The 25,728-nt window shown below is 37.1% G+C and overlaps 1 protein-coding gene across 1 annotated transcript in view; it reads left to right on the top strand.

Moving 5' to 3' along the window:
* Positions 1-1,600: 1,600 nt before the first annotated feature.
* Positions 1,601-25,728, top strand: part of Crispld1 (cysteine rich secretory protein LCCL domain containing 1) — a 34,177-nt gene continuing 10,049 nt past the window's right edge. Inside the window, exons 1-10 of the mRNA XM_076924290.1 lie at positions 1,601-2,064; positions 2,878-3,197; positions 18,901-19,019; positions 19,333-19,465; positions 20,297-20,412; positions 21,165-21,265; positions 23,264-23,404; positions 23,803-23,863; positions 23,972-24,038; positions 24,245-24,375. Coding sequence (XP_076780405.1) covers positions 2,940-3,197; positions 18,901-19,019; positions 19,333-19,465; positions 20,297-20,412; positions 21,165-21,265; positions 23,264-23,404; positions 23,803-23,863; positions 23,972-24,038; positions 24,245-24,375 — 1,127 coding nt within the window. The 5' untranslated portion in view covers positions 1,601-2,064; positions 2,878-2,939. The remainder of the gene's footprint in view (positions 2,065-2,877; positions 3,198-18,900; positions 19,020-19,332; positions 19,466-20,296; positions 20,413-21,164; positions 21,266-23,263; positions 23,405-23,802; positions 23,864-23,971; positions 24,039-24,244; positions 24,376-25,728) is intronic.

Below are 25,728 nucleotides of genomic sequence, written 5' to 3'. Positions count from 1 at the left end.
AAGAGAGCCTGTGTTGGCCAAGTACACAACAGTGTCTGCCACAATAGAGTAGAAATGCTACAACCCACCATGGCTTTACAAAGGACGGCTTCACCCATAAACCACAATGTCATTTTGACATGCATGGATAAGATGTTTTCTTCTGCTGACAAATAGACATTGTAATAATAAATAAAAACATGAACTGTGTCAGAAAAGCTTATATACTTAATTGGAAGTGCAAGATTATTGAAGGTTAATGTTTAATATGATGGATGTTTAGGTCATTCTTATAGCAAAGTATAATAATTGCCTTTCCAAATTTCTTATCATCTTTATTTAAATTCCTTTTCAAATATTTCATATATATGCAATCTCTTTTAACAGGTTTAACTCAATTCTCTCTATGATTTTCGATGACATATAAAGTGTTCGGTGTAGACATGGTCCCCATCTTTAGTAATATCACGTCCTTTACCGGGAACTTGCCTGTTTCAGATGCAAAAGTCCTGTTTCCTGAATGCCAGGGGCAAGAATTATGAATTAATATTACCAAACTACAAATTTGCAGCCATTCTGTGTGTACAGTGCTAAAGATAAAACTTGTGAATCTACACCTGAGAAGGTTCGGTGTGGCCCACAACTTCCTCTTTCTGATAGACCCGTGTCCCCATTCTTTGCTGTTCTAGGCATCAAGGACTCCTGTCACCAGAGACTTCGGGGTCTGGCTACAGAAGAGCAGCTGGATAGTGGAAAGAGGCAGGGAATGGTTGGAACAATCTGAGAATCCCTACTACAGAGTTTTTATTTGGTCTTGTGAGACATTCCAGATATAGAGACAGAACTTTGAGATGCGGACTCTCAAAGGAGCAGATGCAAAGACAGGGCAATTAGATAATCCACTTCAAAACAAAGTATGCTTGTACAAACTGCACCACACTCAGTAGGGCAGGCAATATTTTTTTGAATTTAAAATTAGTAAATTCCTACTTTTGGATGCAACACAGGTATCTGTCCTGGGACTGAGATTTGAGATCCTGACAGTCTATCAATGATATATTGTTTAACGTATTCTTTTTTTCATTTTCACAAATGTCAAGTGCCTGTGATCCCTTTTGAGAAGCCAATGCTGCATGTTTCATGACTAAAAGTACAGGTCTCAACTGTCAAGCAATATCAGCTTCAATTGTCTTCTGAAACTCCTCCATCTAGTCCTCATTAAGGTTTAGTAGCCAAAGAAAGACTCTAGAAACTAGAGACCAATGGGGACTCATTAGAGAAAGTAAAATGCATGTCTCTCTTCATTCCACCCTAGATTTCCTTTTGTGTGTACAAGACTTGAAGTTCTGAGCGTACTTCCATGCCCACCTACCTCAAGTTCTGGGGCTAGCTCGTTTGCAGCTAGACTGTAAGGAATTTCAGCATCACATCAGAGAGGAACTAGGGGAAGGGTGTGTGATCTGAGAGAGGCAGCAGACGTTAGGGACTCTCCCTCCTCCTCCCCTTCCACCCCAGGGTCCCGACCTTGTCTGCTTCCACTCTCAGAGGCACAGAGCCCGCCCATGAAAGCTTCAGGCTTTCTGCAAGTCGACTCCCGGTGGGACTCCGGCCAGGATTGGGTGGAGGTGGAGGTGGGGAGTGAGCAAGGAGGGCTCTGGCATCACGTGTCTGCACAGGGACCTCAATAAATGCCCTCTAGATCGGAGGAGCGGCGGAAGTGCCTGGCGCCAGGGGTCTGCACGCTGAGAAGGCACCCAGCTGAAGCAGGAGGTCCCCGAGGAGTTTTCCCTTTGTCCCACCTCATCCTGCAGCTCTGGAACACCGGGGAGCCCACTCTGCGAGCTACTTTCTGGGATCACTCTGCTAACTTAGGAGTCCGTGCCCTTTGCTCCTCTCGGGCTTGCGAAGAATCGCGGAGGTAGGGAGGTAGGGGCTCTTGTCCCCAAGGGGTCAGCCAGCTCCTCAATCAGACTCCTGCAGTGGCCGGGTTCTTCCCCTTCCTCGCCTCTGTGGGCAGACTCAAGCCTGGGAGCAGCTGCAGAGACAAGTCGAAGCTCTGCTCTCTGAGAACATCACACTGGAGAGGTAAGGGCGATGCACAAGTTGCATCCAGACTGGTCCAGCTGCCAGATTTTCCTGGTTCCCCACTTGGAAACATGATCTAGGAAAAACACTGACTTGTAGAGAAAGGTCTGGCCCAGACAGGGTAAGTGGGTTGCAGGGCAGAAACCCTTGGTTTCACCTTGTCCTAGGGGCGCCCTCCCTGCAGGGTTCAGTGAATTGTGGGCTCCTGTTGTGTGTGAAGGATAGATATGCTCTGAAATTCTCCAGGAGTGCTCTTGGTAGGGTATAGTGCACATGAATATGGGAATATGATTGATTTCTCCATCTGCCCATGTGTGAAAAAAAAAAGTTGCTACAGGGACCTGAGCCATTCATTTTGCAGTGAATCACGGGGCCCTTTCCAGGTACCCAGGAACACAGGCATGAGTAGTGTATGAATAGCTATGAACCAGAGACGAAATGCTGGGATATTGTGCCTTAAAAATGAAATAAAATAAAGCAAAACAAATAAAAACTTTAAAGTTTCTACAGAATATATAAGCCTCCAGACAAAAATAAAACACTATATAAGTAGTACTCATTGCAGGGTATGTCATTTAAAACCTTGTAATTCAGAGATTATTCTCAAGCTTTGAACTTCCCCGGCTACTTTTGCTCTCGACTTTTGGCTTAGTGGGTAGCTTGGAAAAATATTTTGTGCCAGTGCATTGTAAAAGTTCTTTATGGGAAAATGGAGGCGTCAGAGAACCAATGATTTTCAAAATCAGAGTACTTACGTATTGGTGTTTGCTATCATAAAATAATTTCATCTGAATCATGTGACATGTCTTATAGCCAAAAGGAGTGGAAGAGCCTGTTTTGGAGATTTTCCCGTGGAAACCCTGAGGCCATTCATTATGATGTGTAAGGCACGGGAGTGGCTCAGAGTGACCGCACTGCTATTCATGGCTAGAGCAGTTCCAGCTATGGTGGTTCCTAATGCCACTTTGTTGGAGAAACTTTTGGAAAAGTACATGGATGAAGATGGTGAATGGTGGACAGCTAAGCAAAGAGGGAAAAGAGCCATCACAGACAATGACATGCAGAGCATCTTGGATCTCCACAATAAACTGAGAAGTCAGGTGTACCCAACAGCTTCTAATATGGAGTATATGGTAAGACATTGTTCACGTGGTGTATTTCAAAGAAGTGTTCTTGGTGCATAGAACAGCATAGGTAAATTCCTTCATGATGTTCTTAATCTTTTCCCACTCATTTTGCTTTAATTTTAAACATTTTCTTCAAGTATATCCTTATCTGCACACTCTTATGTTCATGTTTCTGTTGTTACGAACCCTTTCAATTTCAGTGTAAACTTAAGCACCTTCAGATCCACTGTTCCTAAGAATTCTAAATTCTGCTCTGATCAGAAGAAAGGTCACCCCGTTCCTAAATAGCTGCTGTATCAACTTTAAATGTCTCTTTTTACATTTAATTCCTTTGTGTAGAAGGTCACATGCCATGATGAAGGGGTGGCAATCAGAGGCCAATTTTCAGCAGTCAGTTAGTTCCCTCTTTCAGCACATGAACTAGTCATAAAACCTTGATCCTCAGGCTTGGCGTTTATCCGCTGAGCCATCTGGCCAGCCCCCATATTGACTTTCAGTCTACTTAGTAGAAAGATTATGCTCAGGGCCCCATAGGACCTTCCTGTAAATAGTGTATCTACACAACTCAGACTGAGACTCAGTGAAGAGTTCTGAATTGTTGGTACACATGGATGTCCCCAAGTAGACTTTTGTTTCTTGCAAATATGAAAATCACTTTGTACTTATTTTATGTTCAACTTCTTTAGCCAATTTATCGTTTATAAGCTTCAAAGTATAAATAAAACCCTTGCCAAAGAATCAAATTTTAAAGATTCATTTTGTTCTTAATTGCTTCATATAAATCAATAGGTTTGGGACGCAAAATTAGTTCTTTTTGCATACCTTACATATTTAGACAAGCTTTCAAACTATTATATTATTCCCATGAACTCAGAATGCATTGTGCTAGCAAAGACAGCCAGCCAATACGTCAGTGACAGCAGAACTTATTTAATGAACACATTCAAAGGCCACTTTAGGCACGTTGTGTGATGTAGGTAGTTTTAGGGCATTTCCATTGTCCCTTTTCATCCTGTATTTACATTAGTTCTGCTGGTTATTCCTTTAAATAAATCAATAGAAACATGGCAGTTCTAACTTTTCATTACCCTTTACAAAATAGTACATTATTTTAACTTGTATTTGAGAATGTTTTATGCTTATATTTTTGGTTGTGAGCCTAGCCTTTAACGGCTGAGCCATCTCTCCAGCCCTTATGCTAAAGAAAGGTTGCATTCAAGACACCTCATCAGAAACTGGGATTTTGGGACCCATGTTGCAGGTAGAAATCTTGGTCTCATCACTCATTGGCTGTCTGAATGGCCACTTACTAATATTTCTCTGCTGCATGCTCTTTAAGGCCATGCTGAGAGAGTTTGTGATAATTAACTGAACTAGCCTGTGGTTTAATTCTTGAAGATAAATATTATAAGGTGACAATATATCATGAAGAAATGTGGATTGGATTTTTAGGCTTCCTAGAACTATTTATATTTGGTATCTAAAGAGATTGTTCAGTTCTCAAAATTACATACAGGATGTGATGCCATAATATTGAATACAAAATAAGTATGTCTCTTTTGGAGTGTTTAAGGGGAAAAATTCTCTAAGTTCCTTCAGTAGTGAGCCTTCAATAAGAACAAATTATGGATCTTCTCTAAGCTGACCACTCTAAGTTTATTTGATGATGGTAGTTCTTAAGTGGCTTCATGTATGTGTGTGTGCTTGTGTGTATGTGGTGTATGTGTATGTAAATGTTCATATGTGTGTGCACATGCTGTGTTTGTAGGTGCATTTGCACATGTAAGTGCATGCATGTGGAGGTCACCAGTTGAAAATAGATGTCTTCCTTTATCACCCGAGACCTTATTTTTGAGACAAGGTATCTCACTGAACTTGGGATTCCCCAAATCAGCCAGAGTAGATTTGCCAATGAGAATCATATTTCCTCTTGTCTGTGCTTCTCCAGTGTTAGCTTTATCAATTTATATCACCTTGCCTGGCTTAGAAGGTTATGAGAGTGCTAAAGGTCCAAACCTATGTCCTAGTGTTTATGTGGTAAGTACTTTGTGGATTGAACCATTTCTCTGGCTTCTTCATTTGATTTTTATTTAAAATAAAAAAGAACTTAGGAGCTTAATCCTACATAAGGGATTGTGATAGTCTCTGTGTCTGATTTAATATTCAAATCATGAAAAATAAGTTTCATGATTCTCATGTCTACTTGTAAAAACAAACAAACTAACAGTAACTGCAGAGTATGTAGAATGTCTAGTCTGGGATGTTTGTTTGATTTCCATTTTGATTCATTGCTTTCTTTCTATCATTGAAATGTAGACTTAGAAACCAGCCAGGGTTTATGTTGTGTTGCCCTTAGATATGATTAACATTGGAATTGTGGACTGGCTTTAACCAGGCTACAGGTCTCTGTGCTCCACTGTGAAAGTAGGGAACATTAATTTTAAAATACACACTGAAAGGGGTATTTAAAAATAATCATTAGTACTTTTATGACTTTATTACTTTCATAAAAATAAAAGACTGATACTGATCAGTCTGTTATAATACGGTTAGATTGATTATTTGAAATTCATTTATTTTAAGGAATAATGCTCAAATCTCATAGTTGGCCAAAGAGCTATTTTCTGTGTAACTTTCAATGTCCTCTTACAGTCTATATGTCTTTTCAGCTTAATTGTTGAAACAGCCAATCTCCATATTTGTAATTGGTACTTATTATAGTCCTACAACAGCCAAACCATACACTGACTTATTGATGTCACATCCTCATTCTTACCATTATCATCAATTAATGTGCAGAGTTAAACTTAACTATTGAAAGCCAGACATAGTTTGATTAAGGAAAAAAAATAGATATGCTTAAAATCTTAGCATACATGGGGCAAAAAATTCTTTGATCTGAGGGTATTGAAATGTTCCTTTTTGTGGGAGCTCTTCCAGACTACCTGTGAGGTGTCCTGCTTCATAAAGGTAATCAGCACCATTAAAGGTAAGAGGAGAGGTTGTGGAAAAGAAGTGGAAAAGCAGACAAATGCAGCTGCCAGGCACAGACAGCCTGCTTTGGGAGAATCAGACTAGGTAGGTGCAAGCCCAGAGTTGGGGGAGAATCTGGAACCACAGACATGATGATAGAAACTGGAAACTCTAGGGAGAGTTTGGTTTAGGGTTAAGAAAATGAGCCTTAGGGCATCAAATGAAGAGACAAGAGATTACCAAGTATAAACACTGGCAGCAGGCTCACATCTTGTCTCTGTTGTTTATGGGAATGTGAACTCTAATAGTCTGCTAGCCTTCTAGTCCCAGGCTATTCAGTGGTAAAACTAGTGGAAAAATCCGAAGTCCAGAGGTAGCACTGAAGTGATTCTGTTGAACTAATGTACTTTCTTCTAGCCTGCCTTACTGTGGATTTATGACTGTGAAGTATTGTGTGATTGTCTATATCTTTCTTTTTTCACCATTGGATAATATTTTCTTTGGGTTTTGCTTTATCAATTCAATTGAAATATCCCCAGGCTTCCATGGCTTCATCTTCCATACTTCCATCTGGCAATGGTCTCTGTACTGTCTTCATGTATTTCTAGTATGCATGCGGTGGCCTCCATGTAGACTCGCTCTACAATAACTTCAAAAGAAAGCCAAGGGCCTTATAATGTCTATTCAGTCCTCTCCAAGAGACAGACAAATAGCTGTATTCAAGTCCACACATCTGATTTTCACACCACACACATGAATGTGCGACTGCTAATCTAGTCCTAGCATCCACCTTACGGATGTTGTTGAGCCCCACCTCTTCTATCTCATTCACACCTTTGTTTTTCTACTCAAATCTGCATTGGCATCGCATCTTCCCTTTTGGCAGACTGCACTAATTCATTCCTGTTTTACAGCCTAGTGCATACTCTTCATGCCTGGCAAAGCTGACCTTTCCCTTTGCTTGTCTTGGGTCATTAAGTTGAACAAAAGTTAAAGGCTCTAGAATTAACTCAGGCAAGGAAACACCTGTAGTCTGTGTTCACATTGACACATTTGCTGTTCTGAATGAAGGACCTACTTCTGGAGCTTCTTCATCCATTTGATATCTTTCACATTCACATACCTGTGTTCCACCTCTTTTTATCAGACTCTTGTGTATCCCTCAAACTGAGCTCAAATGCCATCCTTCTTCCAAAGAATCTTCTAGTAGACCCATTCATTGCCCCATTCTAAAATACCTTATTGTACCCTATTTATAATACTTAAGTTTCAGTGAAATATATGCATATGTTATTTCTTTTCTAGACTTTGAATTCAATTCTAAAATATATGTGTTAAATAAAGATGTAAGAAAAATAATAAGTAAGACAATGTCTGAGACAATTCTGGAGAGTAAGCATAAAAAGATAAAATAATAAACAGGATAGCTAATTTCTCAATAGTGTTTTAATTTTTTCTTTAATAGTATTGCTTAGAAACAATAAAGTTATATTTTCAAAAGTATCTTTAGTTACAAAACTTAAAACTTATGGGACTTATATTTTTGTAAAAATATCTGCACTTTAAAATTAATGTATTTTTGTCTCTGGAAGTTTTTGCCAATGATATCAATACTGGAGGAAGAAATAACACAAAAGCCTAGCTTTACTGAAGTTTGTATTCATGGAGTACTTGCTGGAATTCAGCATACCTTGGGAGGTTCCTTTATATGAGGCAATATCTAGGGCTTAGCAGCAAATGCAAGCTCCCAACCCCCCACCCCCTTAACTGTCTAGACTCACTATGTTGTTCTGTGTGACTGAGTGAGCCTGGGAAGTAGTAGAGAAAATGAAGACAGAGATTTAATTGGAAGGGACAATATAGTTCCCTTCAGTCAGTACATATAAATAAAAACATTTGAGCATTTGAATTTGAATTTGAGAGCCTGATTTTAGGATTGCTCCAAGCATCACTGGTTTAGGCTTTAAGTGGTTGAAACTCAACTGTCTACAACAATAAAATGGTGTTGTAGTGGCTGTCAAGTTGATAGTGACCAGGAGTGCATGGCAGCATGAAAGGGGTGATAAGTGATGGCCATATAAATATTGCTTCCTTATAGTTCATTCATCCTGAAAAATTCAAAGAAGCCTTATTTTAAGATACATAGAATTGACCTGGCTAGCAGGAAGCAGGAGACATAATTTCCTTTCCTCGTGAAAGGCCTGTCTATCCAAGTCATGATACAGAATTTTGAAGAGCAGTGGTAGTTTTCACTCTATATTACACATGAATGAAAAACATTATGCATCCTACAAACTAGCAAAGACTTTTAGAATGTTGTGAAAATTGTAGAATGCTGATTATATGGCATTCAGTATAATCCCAGGAGACTAAAGGAGGGAGAATCCATACTCTAGCTCTTCCTTTCCCAGGACAAGGTAGCTAGTTGTTTCCTACCTGCTCTGACATCCTCTTTCCAAACCAAATTTTGTCTCATATTTTGTTTATAAGGAAATTTCCTCTATAAGGAAAATGGAAACTGTAACATGATATGCAGAACAGCACAGGGGCTAATTTCTTCCCAGGTCATCATCACTGTGCTATCATGGGTGGATCATTTAAGCTCATTTTTGAAGTAGTATTGTTATGCTTTGCATGTGGCTAGTGGCTATGTGTTCTTGGGGAACTTTTTTTGGAGGGGGGGAAACTAGAGCTCAGTGTGGACATTGTAAAGAAATCCACATGAATTTATTAAACTGTGGTTGGACAATCAGCAGTAGAATTCATGGTATCCAGTCTGCAGCATAAAGTTATAGTTCATGAGCATTCAGACAGTCAACTCAGGAGGACAGCAAAGATCCTCATAAATAGAAACATTTAAGACACGAGTTCTTGTTGAGCCGTTGGGCATAGGTTGGTGGAGCGTGCCTTTAATCCCGGCACTTGGATCTCTGTGAATTCCAGGACAGCCTGGTCTATAGACTGAGTTCCTGGAAAGCCAGGGCTACCCAGAGAAACCCTCTCTGAAAAAAACAAACAAACAAAAAATCAAAACCAAGCAAAACTACAACAAAAAGATCGTCTCTTGATACTGTTTTATGACGAGAAGTGTGTACAAAGGGAAGGAAGTACAAAGGAAATGGAGGGTTAGGAAGTGATGTGTGAGGGGTGATAGTGGGTTGGGCTGAATACAAAATGGAGGAAAGCTGAAAGGTAAGTAACTCTTGCAACTGCTTCTTTAAAATCTCAGAGCAAAGGAGATCAAGGGTGTGTGGGAACCAATGAATGATGAGATGGCCCAAGGCTGGTTCAGTGAAGATTGAGTAGAAGAAATTAGCATGGTTTTTATTTCATTCTCTTTCCAGACCAGCATCATTTTATATAGCCTGGTAATAGTCACAGTGCTAAATCTTTTCAAGCCCAAACTTTTCAACTTCAATTATAAACTACATCACAAATTTAGTGACAGTTTAAAAGAAAATGCAATTTCTTTGCATATTCAGTTGTCTATATTGTGTACCTTCATGGGAAATTGAAAATATTTATAGTTTTTATAAATATATACTTATATATAAGTATATATTTATATAAATACACTTAGTTATGAACAATGTTACTTCAGAACAATTGTTTTGCAAATTTTGTTTCTTCACACATCTTTCTAAGGAATTTATATAATAAAAACATTGCACAGGATTTCATTGGTACAGATATTATAACAAGTCAAAGTCAGGGGTTCTCAACTAATGTGACCCTTTAACCCAGTTCTTCATGCTATGGTGATCCCCAACTATAAAATCACCCTGTTGATACTTAATAACTGGAATTTCTCTGTTGCTATGAATCATAATGTATATCTGATATGCAAGATATCTGGTATGTAATGAGATTCAAAGGGATTGCAACACACAGGCTGAGAACCACTGACCTAAGTTTTCTGTCTACCTTTTGTCTTTATAATTGTAAGAGTATGTTACAAAGCTATAATAATTCCTTAAACAACTTATTTGTGTCAGAAAGTTTGGAATTGGTTATATTCAGTAGATATTGGCTGTACTTTTTTGCTCCAGACATTGTACTAGAGTGTCAGAAATGAATAAATGTTTGAAAACTCAACAGGTTCACAAACATAAGCTGAGCGAGGTGATAAAAATGACAAAAACTAGCCTGCCATTATTATTATTACTGCTTGGTAATGACTTTTAATTACAACTGGATTACAATGCTTCAGCTAATCACAGAAGCAGAGGCTATTGTACCAGGCAGAAAAAAAGAAGACAATATGGAAATTCTGTTACTCTAGAATAGAATGGAATAAGATAAGTGGAATAAGGTTTACAGTCCAAAGTGACTGAATGTTCTCCAACAACTGGAGATGTAAAAAATGATGTAGTTACATAAGCATTGGCTAGAATCATTTTTTCTCTCAAGTAAAAAGAAAGCTGGATTATATTATTCTGAGTAAATGCAAAACAGTACACGGTGTGTTTTACTTAGAGTTGTGAAATGTCATAAAATTACTCTGATTAAACAAGCATGTAATAGAAGACAGAATTAAATTAGAAAGACCTCACTGTACTCTCAGGGAGATGCTTTGGACCATCATGAGACTGGTAATGATGGAGTGACACAGGTAGTTTTGGAATGTGTTTCCTTGATATTGTTGACTCACTTCATGTAGAAGGACAAAGAATAAGGAAAAAAATTGAGGTTATGTTAAGAGTTCTCAGCTCCTCGATGAATAATTGAAGCATTTCCTGTGGCAGAAGGAGAAACAGGGCACAGTGAAGAAGACATCACAGGGTTTTTTTGGAGAAGACTGAATTTGAAGGGCCACACTCTCCTAAATTGCATTTAGTGTCCAGTGAAGAGGTGAGGTTTGAGATAATACTAATGGGAGGGTTGTAGATATTGTCAGGGGTTATCCTCACTGAGCTGAAACTGCCTGAATCAAAGAGAAGCTTGTTATAGACTGAAGATTCAATGCTTTGGACTGGCCCAAAGTGTGATATGTGGATGTTAAATCAAAAGGAAAGGCTAAAAAAGACACAGAGTGCAAAGCCTCAGCAAGGTTAGAGGAGCAGGTGACATAGACAGCTTTCCTGTAAGGCAGGAGGAGAGATAACGAAGAGTTCAACAGTATTTCAGTCTTCTTAAAAAGCTCATAAGATGAAGAAGACAAATGAACAGTGGTTTCATCAGTGTGGGATCCCTTGGTAACCTTCATTAAAAGAACGTAAATAGTTGATTTGTGCCCAGAAACCCTACTGAAGGGATAGAAGAGTGAGGGGAGCAGGTGGTGATATCACCTTGACTCCCTGAGATGATCCTGGGGACACAAGAGAAGTGAGGGCAACTAGTGGGTAAGATCAGAACACTTTTGCTCTTCAGTTTAGGAGCGAATGTGTTAAGTTGATGAAGAACCTTACATGGTAGGGAGGAGGTATAGCCTCCATGATGTGATTTTGTTCATTTCAGCAGCAAATCTGAGGCTACAAGTGTGAGAACCATTGGATTCAGTTGATAAAGAAAAGAGATTATATTTGTGTAAATGCTTTTGATTTCCCCAGTGATCTCTAGAGCAAAATCCATCAGATGAGTCTGAGCAGATAAAAAATGAAGAGGTTCTGATGAGGGAATATTGGAAAACAGTGTCTGTGGCTTTTTTGTACAAGGTATCTTGGTGGAGTTGAGTGTAAGTGGGATTTTCTTTCCAGTAAGCTCTTGTTTCACAGTGCCCACAGTTCAGAAGTCAGAGAACATATGAGACAAGGAGGTGAATTGGAACAGAGAATATACATGTAACTCATACATGTAAACCATCATTGTCCTTGTTCAGTATCATCATTTATATTGTAACTGTTCAGGAAAAATTATTCCTCAGTAGTCTTTAAAAGTCTCATGAAAAATATTCTGCTTATCAAACTAATTTTAATTCTAGAAATTAAGGGAAACTGGGTGTATAGAACTGGGTGTATATATCTCTCACTGGCTGGAAAGATACAGGTTTTTCACGTTTATGGAATAATTATGAATATAAACAGCATAGGATGTAAATATATGCAATGTAAATATGTAAATAGCAGTGTAGAGAATCAAAGAGTACAGGACAAATACAAATACAGAGAGTTGTGTTGAAAGCGTGTAAACTCGCATTTGTCTTTGGTTTAACTGAAAGTTTTGGGGTAAATTGTGGTTTTAGTTTCTCTGTTTACATAAGATTTTTTAAAACTAATTCATTCAATGAGGTTTTTCATTTTTAATCTTTTAAAAAAATAACCACAGATCTTTCACTCACAGTAAATAGAAATAATTAGCATTTTCTTCACCTTTAAAAACCTAAGTTATTGCTATTTGTCACAGGTTGATTGTACAATGCCACCCCAAATCTCACCTGTTTTAATATTTGGGCTCCAGTTAATGGTGCTGCTCTGGGAGGTTAGAAGAGTTTTGTCACATGGAGGGGATGGGACTTGATGGCTATTCCCATGTCAGGTTGCCTTCTGGTTCACTCCTTTCTAGTTGCTACCACGTAACAAGCTACTGCTTTCTTGTCACTCTGCCTCAAGCCAGCTGCTCTACAGTACCTTCACAGTTATGGTGAACTATAATTCTCAGAAACCTGATCCAAAACAAATCTGTTCTTTTTGACATTGTTTCTGACAAGTTCTTTGGTCCCAGTGATGAGCAAAATAACTAATACCATATGTAGATAGGCATTGTAATTTATTGTGAGAATTTTTTTGCATCCTACACTTTTCTAGGTTTGACTTTCTAAAACTTGTTGGGATATAAATACAACTAATGAAATTTATTTCTAAAATTTATTGGGCTATAAATATACTTAATGAAAAAAATTCATTGTCACAAATTGATCCCATATCCACTGATCAAGATATAAAGGCTGTAAAAGACCAATAAGTTATATCATTATTTTTTGTCTGTTTATTTTGTGTGTGTAACATTTGTGATTGTATACATGTGTGTGTGTGCATGTGTGTGTGCATGTGTGTGTGTGCGTGCATGTGTATGTGTGTGTGTGTGTGTGTGTGTGTGCATGCTCATGTGGGGACTGGAGGTCAACACTGGGTGTCTCCATCACTAAGCATCTTATTTTTGAGACAAAGTATCTTCAGTACATACTACTCCCATCTTAATAAAATATCAATATGAATAATGAAGGCATTGTTTGTAGTAATGTAATGAAGGCAATGTAGTCTTTGGTTTACCCAAAAGTCTAATAAAAGGTAATAGCACTCACAAAAAGAATTCAAGTTTGCAGAGCTTTATTTTTGCATAACACAGGCTCATTATGGTTACTCTACCACTTGCACCTAACTCACCCAAGTATGTTGTTACCCACTGTTGGGAATCTGGTGAGACGAGAAGCACAGAACAAACACACTTGTACAATCAGATCTCCTCTGAAGGAATTACTAAGAGTCACAGAAATCTCACAAGACATCACAACAGAGTTCTGCTTTTAAAATTATCATTTGGGAATTAAGATTCAGAACAATGGAGACAGAGCAAGAAGAAAATGTAACAACTAGTAAATTGTATGTTTAAAAAGATTGAGAGAGTAGTATGGTAAAGAGTGTTGGAGTGAACGGTTCGTAAGAGAATCTCTGGGTAATTTAGGAAAAAAAGAACAAACAATCCCTTTGGAAAGAGACTAATAAATTTAGCATCCAAGAAAAATGAGTGTACAAATGCAAACCTTGCTGCTTTGTGTTCTTACTGGTCTTGGCTCCAGGTGTTGGGCATGCCATGACTTCCGTCCTGTACAACTGAGTCATAATTTGTATTTTGACAAGAAGCCCTTCAAAGTGTGGTAGTGAAAGCTCTAGTGGGCCAGCAAGGAGGAAAGTTTGGCTATAAAGGCCTCGACAATTGCAAGAGATGAGTAAGTACAAATTTTGTAGATAAATATAGGCATAGTGTCAGATTAACGTCTGCTCTAGCCCCTGAGGACAGGCTCATTAATGTCTATGATGTTGAAATAATATTCCTGGAAAATCAGACTACTGATACTGTCTTTTGAGTTTATCTGAATATTAAATTTCCATTTTGGAAATTAATAAAATGAAGCAGCATTGTTCTAAATAGCTAGGTTGCTGCTTTCTGTATGACTGTAGAGGCTTCATTTGAAAGTAGATTTTAAGAGACGCCCAAGTCGTATCTCTGTGGTTTCTAGGAAGCATTAATAAACATCCATTGCCTCAGGGTAATGCTGCTTTCTCTGTAGCCTCTTAGCCACTGAGTCTTCTGAATGTTCCCTTGCACTACAGAGTCCTTCAGAACTAATGAGGCAGAGTAGTTACAACCTAAAGTCATCCCCAAATCGGAAGCAATGTGTTACAGCCCTTTCCCATAGGTGTGTCTGTGTGTGTGTGTGTGTGTGTGTGTGTGTGTGTGTGTGTGTTTGTGTGTTATATGTAATTTGGAAATAACTGTTTTTTTTTTACATACCTCAAACATCTATTTTATGAAGAAATGGTAAGTTTAGTATAGGTTGACTTCAAATTAGGGTCGTGTAAATAGTTCTGAGGAAGAAAAAAGCCTCTTAAGCCATCTTGATTTGATTTACAAAACAAAAATCAAATAGAAATCTGTAACAGTCCAACCTTCATTTAAATAGTATGGGTATGAGTTATTGGCAGTCTAAAGTCTGAAATATCCTCTGTACTCAAATATATGTGTACTAAAAACTATGTATATGTATACCATGCTGTCATTAGGCTTTAGTAATAATTCTTCTAGGACAACTATATTTTTAGAACTTTATTCTGGAAATTTAAAGTAATTTTATATTGTATGTCTTCACCTAAACACTTAGGCATAATTAAATTTGGTAAAGTATCACATTAAAATTATTATTAATTAATATTTATTGAATATGGTTTTAAAATTAAATTTATTTACATGATTTTCTGCTTTAGTCCTTATAAATATATTTACATATACATATATTATAAATGATAAATTATAGATTCTGTTAACTTTCTTCTCTTGTTTTCAATGTGTTAAGCAGCAAAATTAGTTGTTGCTTTTTCAAAAAAAATTTTTTGAGATTATAATATAATTAGATCATTTCACCCTTCATTTCTCTATCTCCAAGTGCTCCAACATGCTCCTCCTTTCTCCTTTTCAAATTCACAGCCTCTGTTTTCATTCATTGTTGTTACATTATACCTGTATGTATATGTTCATGAATGAATACATTTTAGTCCTTAAGACATCTTTCTGAGTTACCTTGTATTTTATCTGACACATTTTATAGTTAAGGAATGTTAGCCAAACAGGTTTGAGCATATTTCAAATTTTATTTCACTTTCTGTATAACAGATATAAACACTGTTTTGGAGAACACAAATTTGTGAATTTAGAAGCAGTTGTGTATCTTCTCTCAAAAGTTCCAGTTACTATGGAAAACCTCACAGGCCAGAGTACATAGTCAAGTGCAAAGCAAGAAGAAACTGGCTTTCAATAGAGTCTCCAGGCCTTTTCCATGGTCTCATCTGGGTGGTCTCTGGGAGTGGGTGGAGGGGGTGAGGCTTTTCTTTATTACTGGACTTGGGCCACTATCACCTGAGGGTCTGTACTCTCTTGTTCTCAAGCTTGGGCCAAGAAATCTCATAGCTGCTGATCCCCCTGTGTGGTCTCTCCACAGTGTCCTTCCTGCCAACTTTCCCCTGTGGTTGGCTGCATAATATGTTGGCTCAAGTTAGGCAAGATGTATCTGAAAAGAGAACCAAATAGAAGCTCTGTTTCATAACCTAGTCCCCGAATTTTCCAAGCCTCACTGCATTTGTCAGCAGTAAGTCACAGCAGCTCTCACTGAAATGGAGAGACAAGAAATCTGCAACACTTTGTGTAAGATAAATATCTTAAAATCAACACAATAATCTCTAGGTATTTTAATTTTTAGCCATATAATTTCTATTTGTGGTTTTCCTCCTGTTTCTGGATGTTCCTTAGTGTGAGGCTGGCCTACTGGAAAACCTATGGATTCGTGTGGTTTTTCAATGTGACTTAAAGCACTGTAGGAAAGGCTGCAATCTTGTGTTTCAAGATGGGCAACAAACCTTTTATTGTTGTTTCTTAAGGATGCTTTACTTTCTAGGTGACTGCCTGGAAACCTAATTATTTTCCAATTTTCTGAATGCAAAAGGAATACAGCATTTTGCTCATCCCCTAGGATTTCATTCAAATTCAAATTTTTTTGTAAAGTTTTGTTGAAGAGATAACAGTCACTTGAGTAATATTTCATATAATAAATTAAAATGTGTAATTTAACTTAAATAATGAAATTAATTAATAGCATACTTACATCAGCAAATAAAGTTCTTACCTGATTAATATTTATTGACAGCCTATACTTATGGTGTCTATGGTAATTTGGAATATTTGATATTAATTGAAAATAAAAATAAAGTTTTTAGTTATAATCAAATATTGTATACCACTCTTTAATTTTTGAATGTAGAGATGTTTTAGTACTTTAATAAATAATAAAGGCATACTATAACAAGAGTATAGTAACTTGATGTAAACTTTTACTTTTTATAGTGAAAACATTTTCCATATTTTATATTCACAACTCTGTAGAGATAAATAACTTCAGAAAAACGATATAGAACAATGAGAGTAATAAAAAAATAAGTCTAGAATTATTAAACTTGGTAAGAAGAAAAGCAATGAAATAGTATTCTTTTTAAGCCAAGAAAAATACATCATAAAGGCTAGAAAGGGAAGAAATGCTCATTATAAAAAATATGAGTGAGCAAGAAAGAATTCCATACCTATATGTGTTTATAAATGAACATGCATTTGTATGTGTCTATATGAGGGTGTGTGCATGCATGTACATGTGGATGTGCACCTGTGTGTGCATGCCAGCACATATACGTGTGTGTGTGTGTTTGTGTGTGTGTGTGTGTGTGTGTGTGTGTGTGGACGTGAGCATAGAAAGGCTGAGTTTCCTTCCTGAGATCTTTCAGCTTCTGGTCATATTACGGTTCTTTTGGTTTCTAAAATCAAGGAGAGAAAACATGTCTTCTGGACCCCACTTTTACCTTTCTTTGGTTCTCTACCTCTCAGCCTTAAACTATCTCAGTGTCCGTGACTTTGCTTTCCACTTGCTTTCTAACCTTTATGGCCAGATTTCTCCATCATTGACCTTGAATTGCTCTTACTCATCCATTATTGCTCAGCCAGCCGCCTGTCTTGCTCTCTTCGCATTACTGCCCATCTCCCTCCCCACCCCCCGCCCCGAAATCTCTTTGCTCTCACTATAGTTTAACTTGCCATTAGCCTTTATGGTGTATTTTTCTTGGCTTAAAAAAGAATACTATCTTATTGTTTATCTTCTTTCTGAGTTTAATAATTCTAGACTTATTTTTTATTACTCTCATTATTATATTATATATATAATATATTATATTATTATATCATTTTTCAGAAGTTATTTATCTCTACATAATTAACCAAAAAATTAAGTCATCAGAAGATATTTTTTCTTTAGAACTGCTTTTGCATGTTCTTACAGTCTACTGGCTTGCATATCACTAGCCTCTCAGTATGCACACTGCAGCCTTCTGAAATTCCACCAAACAAATACACAGACATATGGCATATGCCTGTTATTTCCATTATCCCTTTGTGGCAACCGTATTACTCCATCATTTATTTCTTTGACAGCTTAATTAAGTCACCTATCGACTCATAAGTATTTACATATCTATGTGTTATTTTGTCCTGTCTGCTCTTCTACAGATTCATCCCTTAAGTTGTTCAAATGTTCTAATCCTGGGACTATTTTTCTGTTCTCTTTTCACGTGGAGTCCTGTTCTGAAAGTGCCAATGTACTCATTTATATATAGTTTTGTCATTTTAATAATATGTTTCATGGACAGCCCATTTTGAATCAGTAAAAACTTGAATACTAAATGTATAACTTGTAAAATTTCATTGTTATCAATTTGCATTTTGATTTTCATAACTTAGTTTTAAATGAGTCAATCAACATTACTGAATTTTGTAAATAAGAGTAGTGTAAACTTTATTGTAGTCAAAATCAATATTTATTCATATATCCAACATGTTCTTATTTGTCATTGTATCTATATAATGAACACAGGAAATAGGCCAAAGGTCCAAGCAGGAATAAAACAACTACCTCCAGGCAACCCATACTCTCTTGGGAGAGGTAGATGTGGACATAAACATCGCCATGCTTGGTAATAGTGCCGAACAAAGAATGTAACAAAGTTCTGAGAGCATTATGGAAGGCAGAGCTTACTTTGGGGGGAGTTGAAAAGGTAACATATACACCATGTTAGATAATGTAGGACAGAAATCTAAGGATAGATTCCTGGTTGGCAAATCACCAAAGGATGCTTAGACCAGGATCAAGTCCTGAAGGTATTACAGGCTCTATAAGGAAACCTTGCTCTAGATACCTGTGGGATTTTTGTTGGCTACATTAAAGAGCAAGAGTCAGGTAAATTCATTTCTTATCACTCTGGCAATTCTAAAAAAATTAAATTAGGCACACTAGAAGAGAAACAGGTATAGCCAGGGAAGTTAAGGAGAAATCTGGTGAAGAAAAAATTCTCTGTGACAGATGAAGAAAAATCAGACCAATGTATTCACTTAAGAAAGAAGAGAGAAAACAAGAGCCCATGATGCGTAGTTGAAGAAATGTCCAGTGTGAACATTGTGTGTCTGTGCTTTATTTCTGTTTACCCTGTAGACATGGGATGTGGACCTGGAAAGATCTGCAGAATCCTGGGCTGAAATGTGTTTGTGGGAGCATGGACCCGAGAACCTGCTGCCCTCCATTGGACAGAATTTGGGAGCACACTGGGGAAGGTAGTGGAAAACACAGCGTTTAATTTTTGGAAACACAAATGTAGTAAATGAAATGTTGATTAATCTATCACTGGCAGTTTCCTAGGATTAAAAAAAGGCTTGTTGCCTAGGATTAAAAAATCAGAGCACAAAACAAAGAAAACTCAAATATCCCATCAGAAGAGTCACCGATTTCCTAGCTTCTTTTTGTATCATTTGTATATTTAAGACTTGTAGCTTTCACAGAAGGAGCTTTCTGTCAAACTTTGTCAATCTATGTTAGTTTTATGTTTTCTCTTACTCTTCTTGTTACTTTGATTTTTTTTTCTAACAGATACCGACCCCCAACCTTTCATGTACAAGCATGGTATGATGAAGTGAGAGACTTTAGCTACCCATATGAACATGAATGCAACCCTTACTGTCCTTTCAGATGCTCTGGCCCTGTTTGTACACACTACACTCAGGTATGCTTTGTATGAGTTACAGTTGGTTCCTTCCAATTTAGCTACTGTAACTACCAGAGAACATATAAGCATGTGTATCTTTCTTCTTTACTTAATGTGATTATTTAAGAAAACATGTAGCATTGTTAATCCCTTGGAATAGGCAAAAAGATTTCTAGAAGCAATAACACTATCACAGAAGCCCAAACACTTCCCTTAAAGGGTTATTTTAATGACTTCACATATAAAATAATTTACTCTGGCCCCAGTAAATATTGTTAAGGAACAATTTGCCATCTTTGAAATAACTTGATGCCAAAAATATAATTTATGTTTGATTTCCACTATTTACATATGTGCAGAATTTATAATATGTATGGATATATTTTATATTTCATATTCATGTTTAGAATTGCATGTATTCCTAATCTCTAAGTCAAACAAAGGAAGACAGGTTTGAGTAGACAAAGGTCACTGTTGCCCTGTTTCTAGAATGGGGGAGCTTCTGAGCACTGCATGTTTACTTCTTATACAGACTTCTGTTACTTTGGTTAGTAAGCATTTTTTATAGAAGTGGCCATAGCATAAAATGGAGATGTAACCTTGAATTATTTAGTAGGTTTGTATTTTGAAAATTCTGACATTGTACTGCTGTGAGAGCTCTTTGCTTGTAAGTGTTATTTATAAATTGCATAAAAACCACAAACCTAATTACGGGCAAGACGGATGTTGGACACATCTCTAGCATGAATGATCTGGGCATCTGTAGTTTGTTTTTTATCCATTTCCTGTGATGCACTACTGTCTCATTTCATCTCAGCCCTCCCTGAGCCTCTCTTTTTTCTAACACAGCTGGTGTGGGCTACTAGTAGCAGAATAGGCTGTGCCATCAGTCTGTGCCACAACATGAACATCTGGGGGCAGATATGGCCCAAGGCCGTCTACTTGGTGTGCAATTACTCTCCCAAGTAAGTAGACAGGGCATTAGTTTGTAATAGAGAGTTTTCTCAGTGTGAAAATAATTTTGTAATTCTGATTTCTCTAATTTTCAAGGTGTATTCATAAAGCATATTGGTTTAATTCAGTTATCTTCCATGGAAGTGATTATAGTTGCTGAAATGCACAAGTCAATGCACAAGAGGAATAGACTAAATCTGTCCTGGGGAGGGGGGAGATGGGGAAAGGGGATAACATCTGAAATGTAAATAAATAAAATATCAAATTTTAAAAAAGGAATGGACTATTACAATCTAAAGAAATAAACACGTTGTTTTGTGTTTTAAGCTTCATTTGCTGTGCCATTTATGTGTCCATATTTATTAATTTTGATGAGAGGTTTTCAGCTACACATAGTTGAGAAATATGTTTTACATATGTAAAGAAGACATGAAAGATTATGTTAAAAATCTCACACAACTAACAACTATTAATTATTAGGATGCATGAAACAGGTAAACATTCTTCTGAATTCATTTTTGGATAAATGTTTGATTTTTAAGTTTTTAATAACTGTTATGTCAAGTTACTTTGAAAGTTTCAATATAAGGAGGCATTTAATGATACGTAAGTCTAGACCAAAAGGAACTCACACCAAATATATACAGAAATCTTTATCTTAAGATGCTTGCTTCATTACTCTGGAAATGTTTATGTAGTGAATATTGCAATGTCTTCATAGTGCTGTAAGACAGTGTCTTAACGGAGTGCATCATTTCTTTAGGGGAAACTGGTGGGGCCACGCACCTTACAAACACGGACGACCTTGTTCTGCTTGCCCACCTAGTTTTGGAGGAGGCTGTAGAGAAAACTTGTGCTACAAAGGTCAGTGTTTCATGGCTATAGTTTTCACTTTGAAACCTTTGTCAGCTGTCTAGCATTGTGCATGTTCTTGCAAGGTGTAGCAAAAGGCTAGGATTTGCCACATGTCTATGAGGCCTCCAGTGGCATCCCCAGTGCCAAGAAATTAAAAAGAAGTTTAAACCTGCATTAGTTTCCAGATGAATTTTGAAGAGGTATTTTTAATTATGAATAATTATTTCAACTTATTTTTTAAAGATTCATATAAAGAATCCATCATGACAGGGGTCATGTACCTACAGAACAGTAGCAAGTTTTAAACAGCTGCTTCTAACTCTTATTCCTACATCAGAAAGACAGCTTCTTAATGTGTTGTTAGGAGTTCTCTCCTTAACTGTCATGTTTAAAGATTTAGCACTTTAAGTTAATTAATTTTTAATGCTTTGAAAGTTTGAACAAATGTATGTCTCTATATATTGTACTGACCCATGCATAGTGAGTCAGACATCTCTCTCTCTCTCTCTCTCTCTCTCTCTCTCTCTCTCTCTCTCTCTCTCTCTCTCTCTCCTCTCTCTCTCTCTCTCTCTCCCTTTCCCTCCCCCTCCTCCTCCCCATCCCCCTTCCCCCCTCTCCATCTCTCACCATAGACTATGTTTCTTACAAGGAAGCAAGTTTAAGAGTGTGATTACATTGTAGAACTTATAAAATTGGTGCTCTCAAATATATTTGAAGTCTTAACATGAAAATATGGGGCTCAGGTAGTAGTATGCTTGTTTAACATGAATGAAGTCCTGGACTGAATCACTAGCAGCAAGAGTAGTCAGACTCACCTTTACTCTCAGCACTACTAAAGTGGAGGCAGGAGAATCAGGAGTACAAACTCATGCTCAGCTGTACTGTAAGTTCAAGGCCAGCCTAAAAACCTGCAATCGTGTCTCAGAAGCACATAATACAAATATAATGCCCTGTTAATGATGCCTGGAGATATCATCTGTATAACAAGGATTTGGGTAAAGCTGTGGTCTTGGGCATCCATGTGGCTATGTTTTACCTTATACTTTCTATTTTGATGACAAAAATGAAGGTTGATGTAGATTGGGTGTGCTGAAGAAACTGGAACCATGTTCCCTCCCTGCTCAATGCTCATGGAAAGCCATGTGCTGTTTGCGTTTGTGTTTGAATGTTCCTTGGAGGTGATAAGACCAGAAGCACCCATTCTCCCTTTCTATCATTTATCCGGATTTGATTTTTTTGCCCCCATTCTCCGTTTCTATCATTTATCCGGATTTGATTTCTTTGCCCACTTTGAAGCATACACTCCTGTGATGGTCTTTGTACGTACACCTTCTAAGCTGCACCTTCTCTGCCCTTCACCGGTAATTGGTGCATCCTTATTAAAACCAACACTCCTCTTTAGCCACATCTTTCTTCTAGGTTCTGAGTTTGGGAACACAAGTGAAAATAAACACCTTTTGACAGCAAGACAGCAATAAGCTCTTCTTATAGGCCAACCCAGGCTGGGAGAGTTCAGTGCCAAGCTTGAAACTATTCTCTATTTAAAATGAAAATCTTTGCACCTTGAGGTTTATTTTAAAAGTCAGAAAGTCCATAGGAATTGATCTGGAACAGATACCAAGGGTATACCCACCCTTTAGGGGATGTTTTCATTTGGAGGATGGGAGAGATACAGATTTCCTAAGCCCTGGTGCTATTAGGCAACAGGGCCAGTTTCATATATCTTTATGAAAACCAAACATTGATGCCATACTAGAACTAGATTAGGGATGAGTCCTCTGGACATTAGCTAGGCCCAAATACACAGACACACACACATATAAATTGAAGGCTAATATGTGTATTTCACTTCAGTGTGGTACATACAACCATGACCTTGTGCAACAGCCCGTGCCAAAAACAGTACTGAATGTATAATTTTTAATTAATAGGTGTAGAAAAGCATTGGTCAATAATTTTTCCTCATGTAAGTAAAGTCCATATTTTTTAATTTTTTCCTTCTGGCAGAAGGGTCAGACAGGTATTATACCTCTCCAGAAGAAGAAACAAATGAAATTGAACGGCAGCAGTCTCAAGTCCATGATTCCCATGTTCGGACAAGATCAGACGATAGTAACAGAAATGAAGTCATCAGCACTCAGCAGATGTGTAAGAGCTTAATCACATATCAGATGCTTAGACTTTGCAAAGATGATAACTGTCCAGTTTTATTTGCACATTTTCAAACTATCAAAAACATGTTTTAGCTGAGCAGCACAGACCTTTTTTAATGCTAGCACTCAGGAGGCAGAAGTGGGTGGAACTCTGAGTTTGAGGTCAGCCTGATTTACAGAGTGAGATCTGGGAAAGCCAAGGCTACAAAGAGAAACTCTTGTCTCAAAAGAAAGAAAGAAAGAAAGAAAGAAAGAAAGAAAGAAAGAAAGAAAGAAAGAAAGAAAGAAAGAAAGAAAGAAAAATAGCATGTTTTAATAGTATGCAAAACCTATTTTAGAAGCATTGAAATTATTAAAAGTATTTGGGTTTTGTTTGTTTCTTTTTTCTTTTAGCTCAGATTGTTTCTTGTGAAGTAAGATTACGAGACCAGTGTAAAGGGACCACCTGCAACAGGTGGGTGTCACTGTTAGTCCAACGTCAGTTGACAAGATAAAAGAAATGCGTGCATTCTGTGCCGGTATCCAGAGAAGCTAAAGTTTCTTTCCCACAACTGTCACTTAGGTATGAGTGCCCTGCTGGCTGCTTGGACAGTAAAGCTAAAGTCATTGGGAGTGTACACTATGAAATGGTAAGTAGAAATGACAATTATTTCAGGGTGCAACCTTTTCATACAGTATCTATTTTTAATGTGAAAATTGCAACTTGTATCAAGTATATCGTATGATATTTTTCTTCAGAAATGTTTGTTTAGGTTAAAGTTGTATAAAGAGTCATTTGCTTCTTCATATAGAGCTTGAATTCTTTAATATCTTCTGTCTTTTCCTTCTCTGAAAGCAATCCAGTATCTGCAGAGCTGCCATCCACTATGGGATAATAGACAATGATGGCGGGTGGGTAGATGTCACTCGACAAGGGAGAAAACATTACTTCATCAAATCCAACAGAAATGGCATTCAAACAATTGGGTAAGAGCCCAAACTATTTTTTCTCTCAGATAAAATGAAATTGAATTTATGGAAGGGAAGTTACTAATTTTTTCAAAGTTCATTTTAGCTTATAGTTCTCATACATTAAATGATGGAGATCTTTTTGCTTAGAGGCATGATAAAGTTTTTAATTTTCAAGAGGTTCAATAAGTATATATAAATGTATAGTTAGTTTCTGGGCTGAAGAGATGACTCAGTGTTTTAAAGCACTGTCTACCCTTTCAGAGAATCAGAATTTGGCTCCCAGCACTCATACTGAAGGGCACAACTGTCTGAAATTCCAGTTTCAGGGGAACCAACTCCTTCTCATGGAATTGGCAAGCATCAAGCATGCACATGATGAATATAAATACATGTAGGAAAAAACTCTTACATGTATAAAATAAAAATGTTTTTAAATTATTGCTATCTTTTAAAGTTAAGGAGTAAATTTTTCAGCTATGACAGAAAATAACCTAAAGAAGGCTAATTTATTGCATGTTATTTTATGCAATGAAATGATGTCTTATTTCACATAATGGTAATTTGACTAATATAATAAATATGATTACCAAGGAAGAGAGGATTTTGAAGAGTTTTCTAACCATGCAATGTACTCTTGTCTTTTTTGTTTATTTAAGTGTAATTTAAACACAGGAAAAGCATTGATCACTTTCTGAGTGCTTCTCAAATTTAGTATGATGTGTCGCATTCTAAAAGAGAACATTTTCATGTGTGCTTCAAGGTAGAGTAGTGTACTTTTTTGAAATGTCTTTGAGTAGTGTCATTTTCCTTCTATATAAAAGATAATACTGAATGTGACAGAAGAAACTTTCCTTAGGGATTGGAGCATATACTCTTTCCTTGTAAGCGTACAATTGCATGAACCTTCATAGATTAAATTGGAATTCATTACTGGTTATAGTGGTGCACTTCCTTAATCCCAGCATTTGGCACAGTAAGCACATTTCTGTGAGTTCAAAGCCAGCCAGTGAGTGCCAGGACAGTCAGAGCTCATGGTGAGACCCTGTCTTGAAAAAAACAACAAAAAATGGAATTCATAATTATAAATATAATCTTTAGAATGTTCCTGGCAAATTGGTGTGCTGACGTTCTGTGTGTACAAATTGTGTGGCTTTACTCATTGGCAATGTTTCTTCTTAGTACAATTTATTAGTTTATTCACTTAGCAAAATTTAGAAATAATCCTTAATAAATTATAGTCATTATTAAAGCAGATACGGGTGACGACGTGCTAAGGGACAGTCTTTCTCTCTTAAACTTCATTTTGGATTGACTGTTATAGAAATGCTAATGAAATATGAAATGTGATACATTATCTAGTTTCTTCAT

This window comes from Arvicanthis niloticus, chromosome 25, assembly GCF_011762505.2.
Source record: "Arvicanthis niloticus isolate mArvNil1 chromosome 25, mArvNil1.pat.X, whole genome shotgun sequence".
NCBI classification, from domain to species: Eukaryota; Metazoa; Chordata; class Mammalia; order Rodentia; family Muridae; genus Arvicanthis; species Arvicanthis niloticus.
This window is presented reverse-complemented; position numbering and strand designations above follow the sequence as displayed.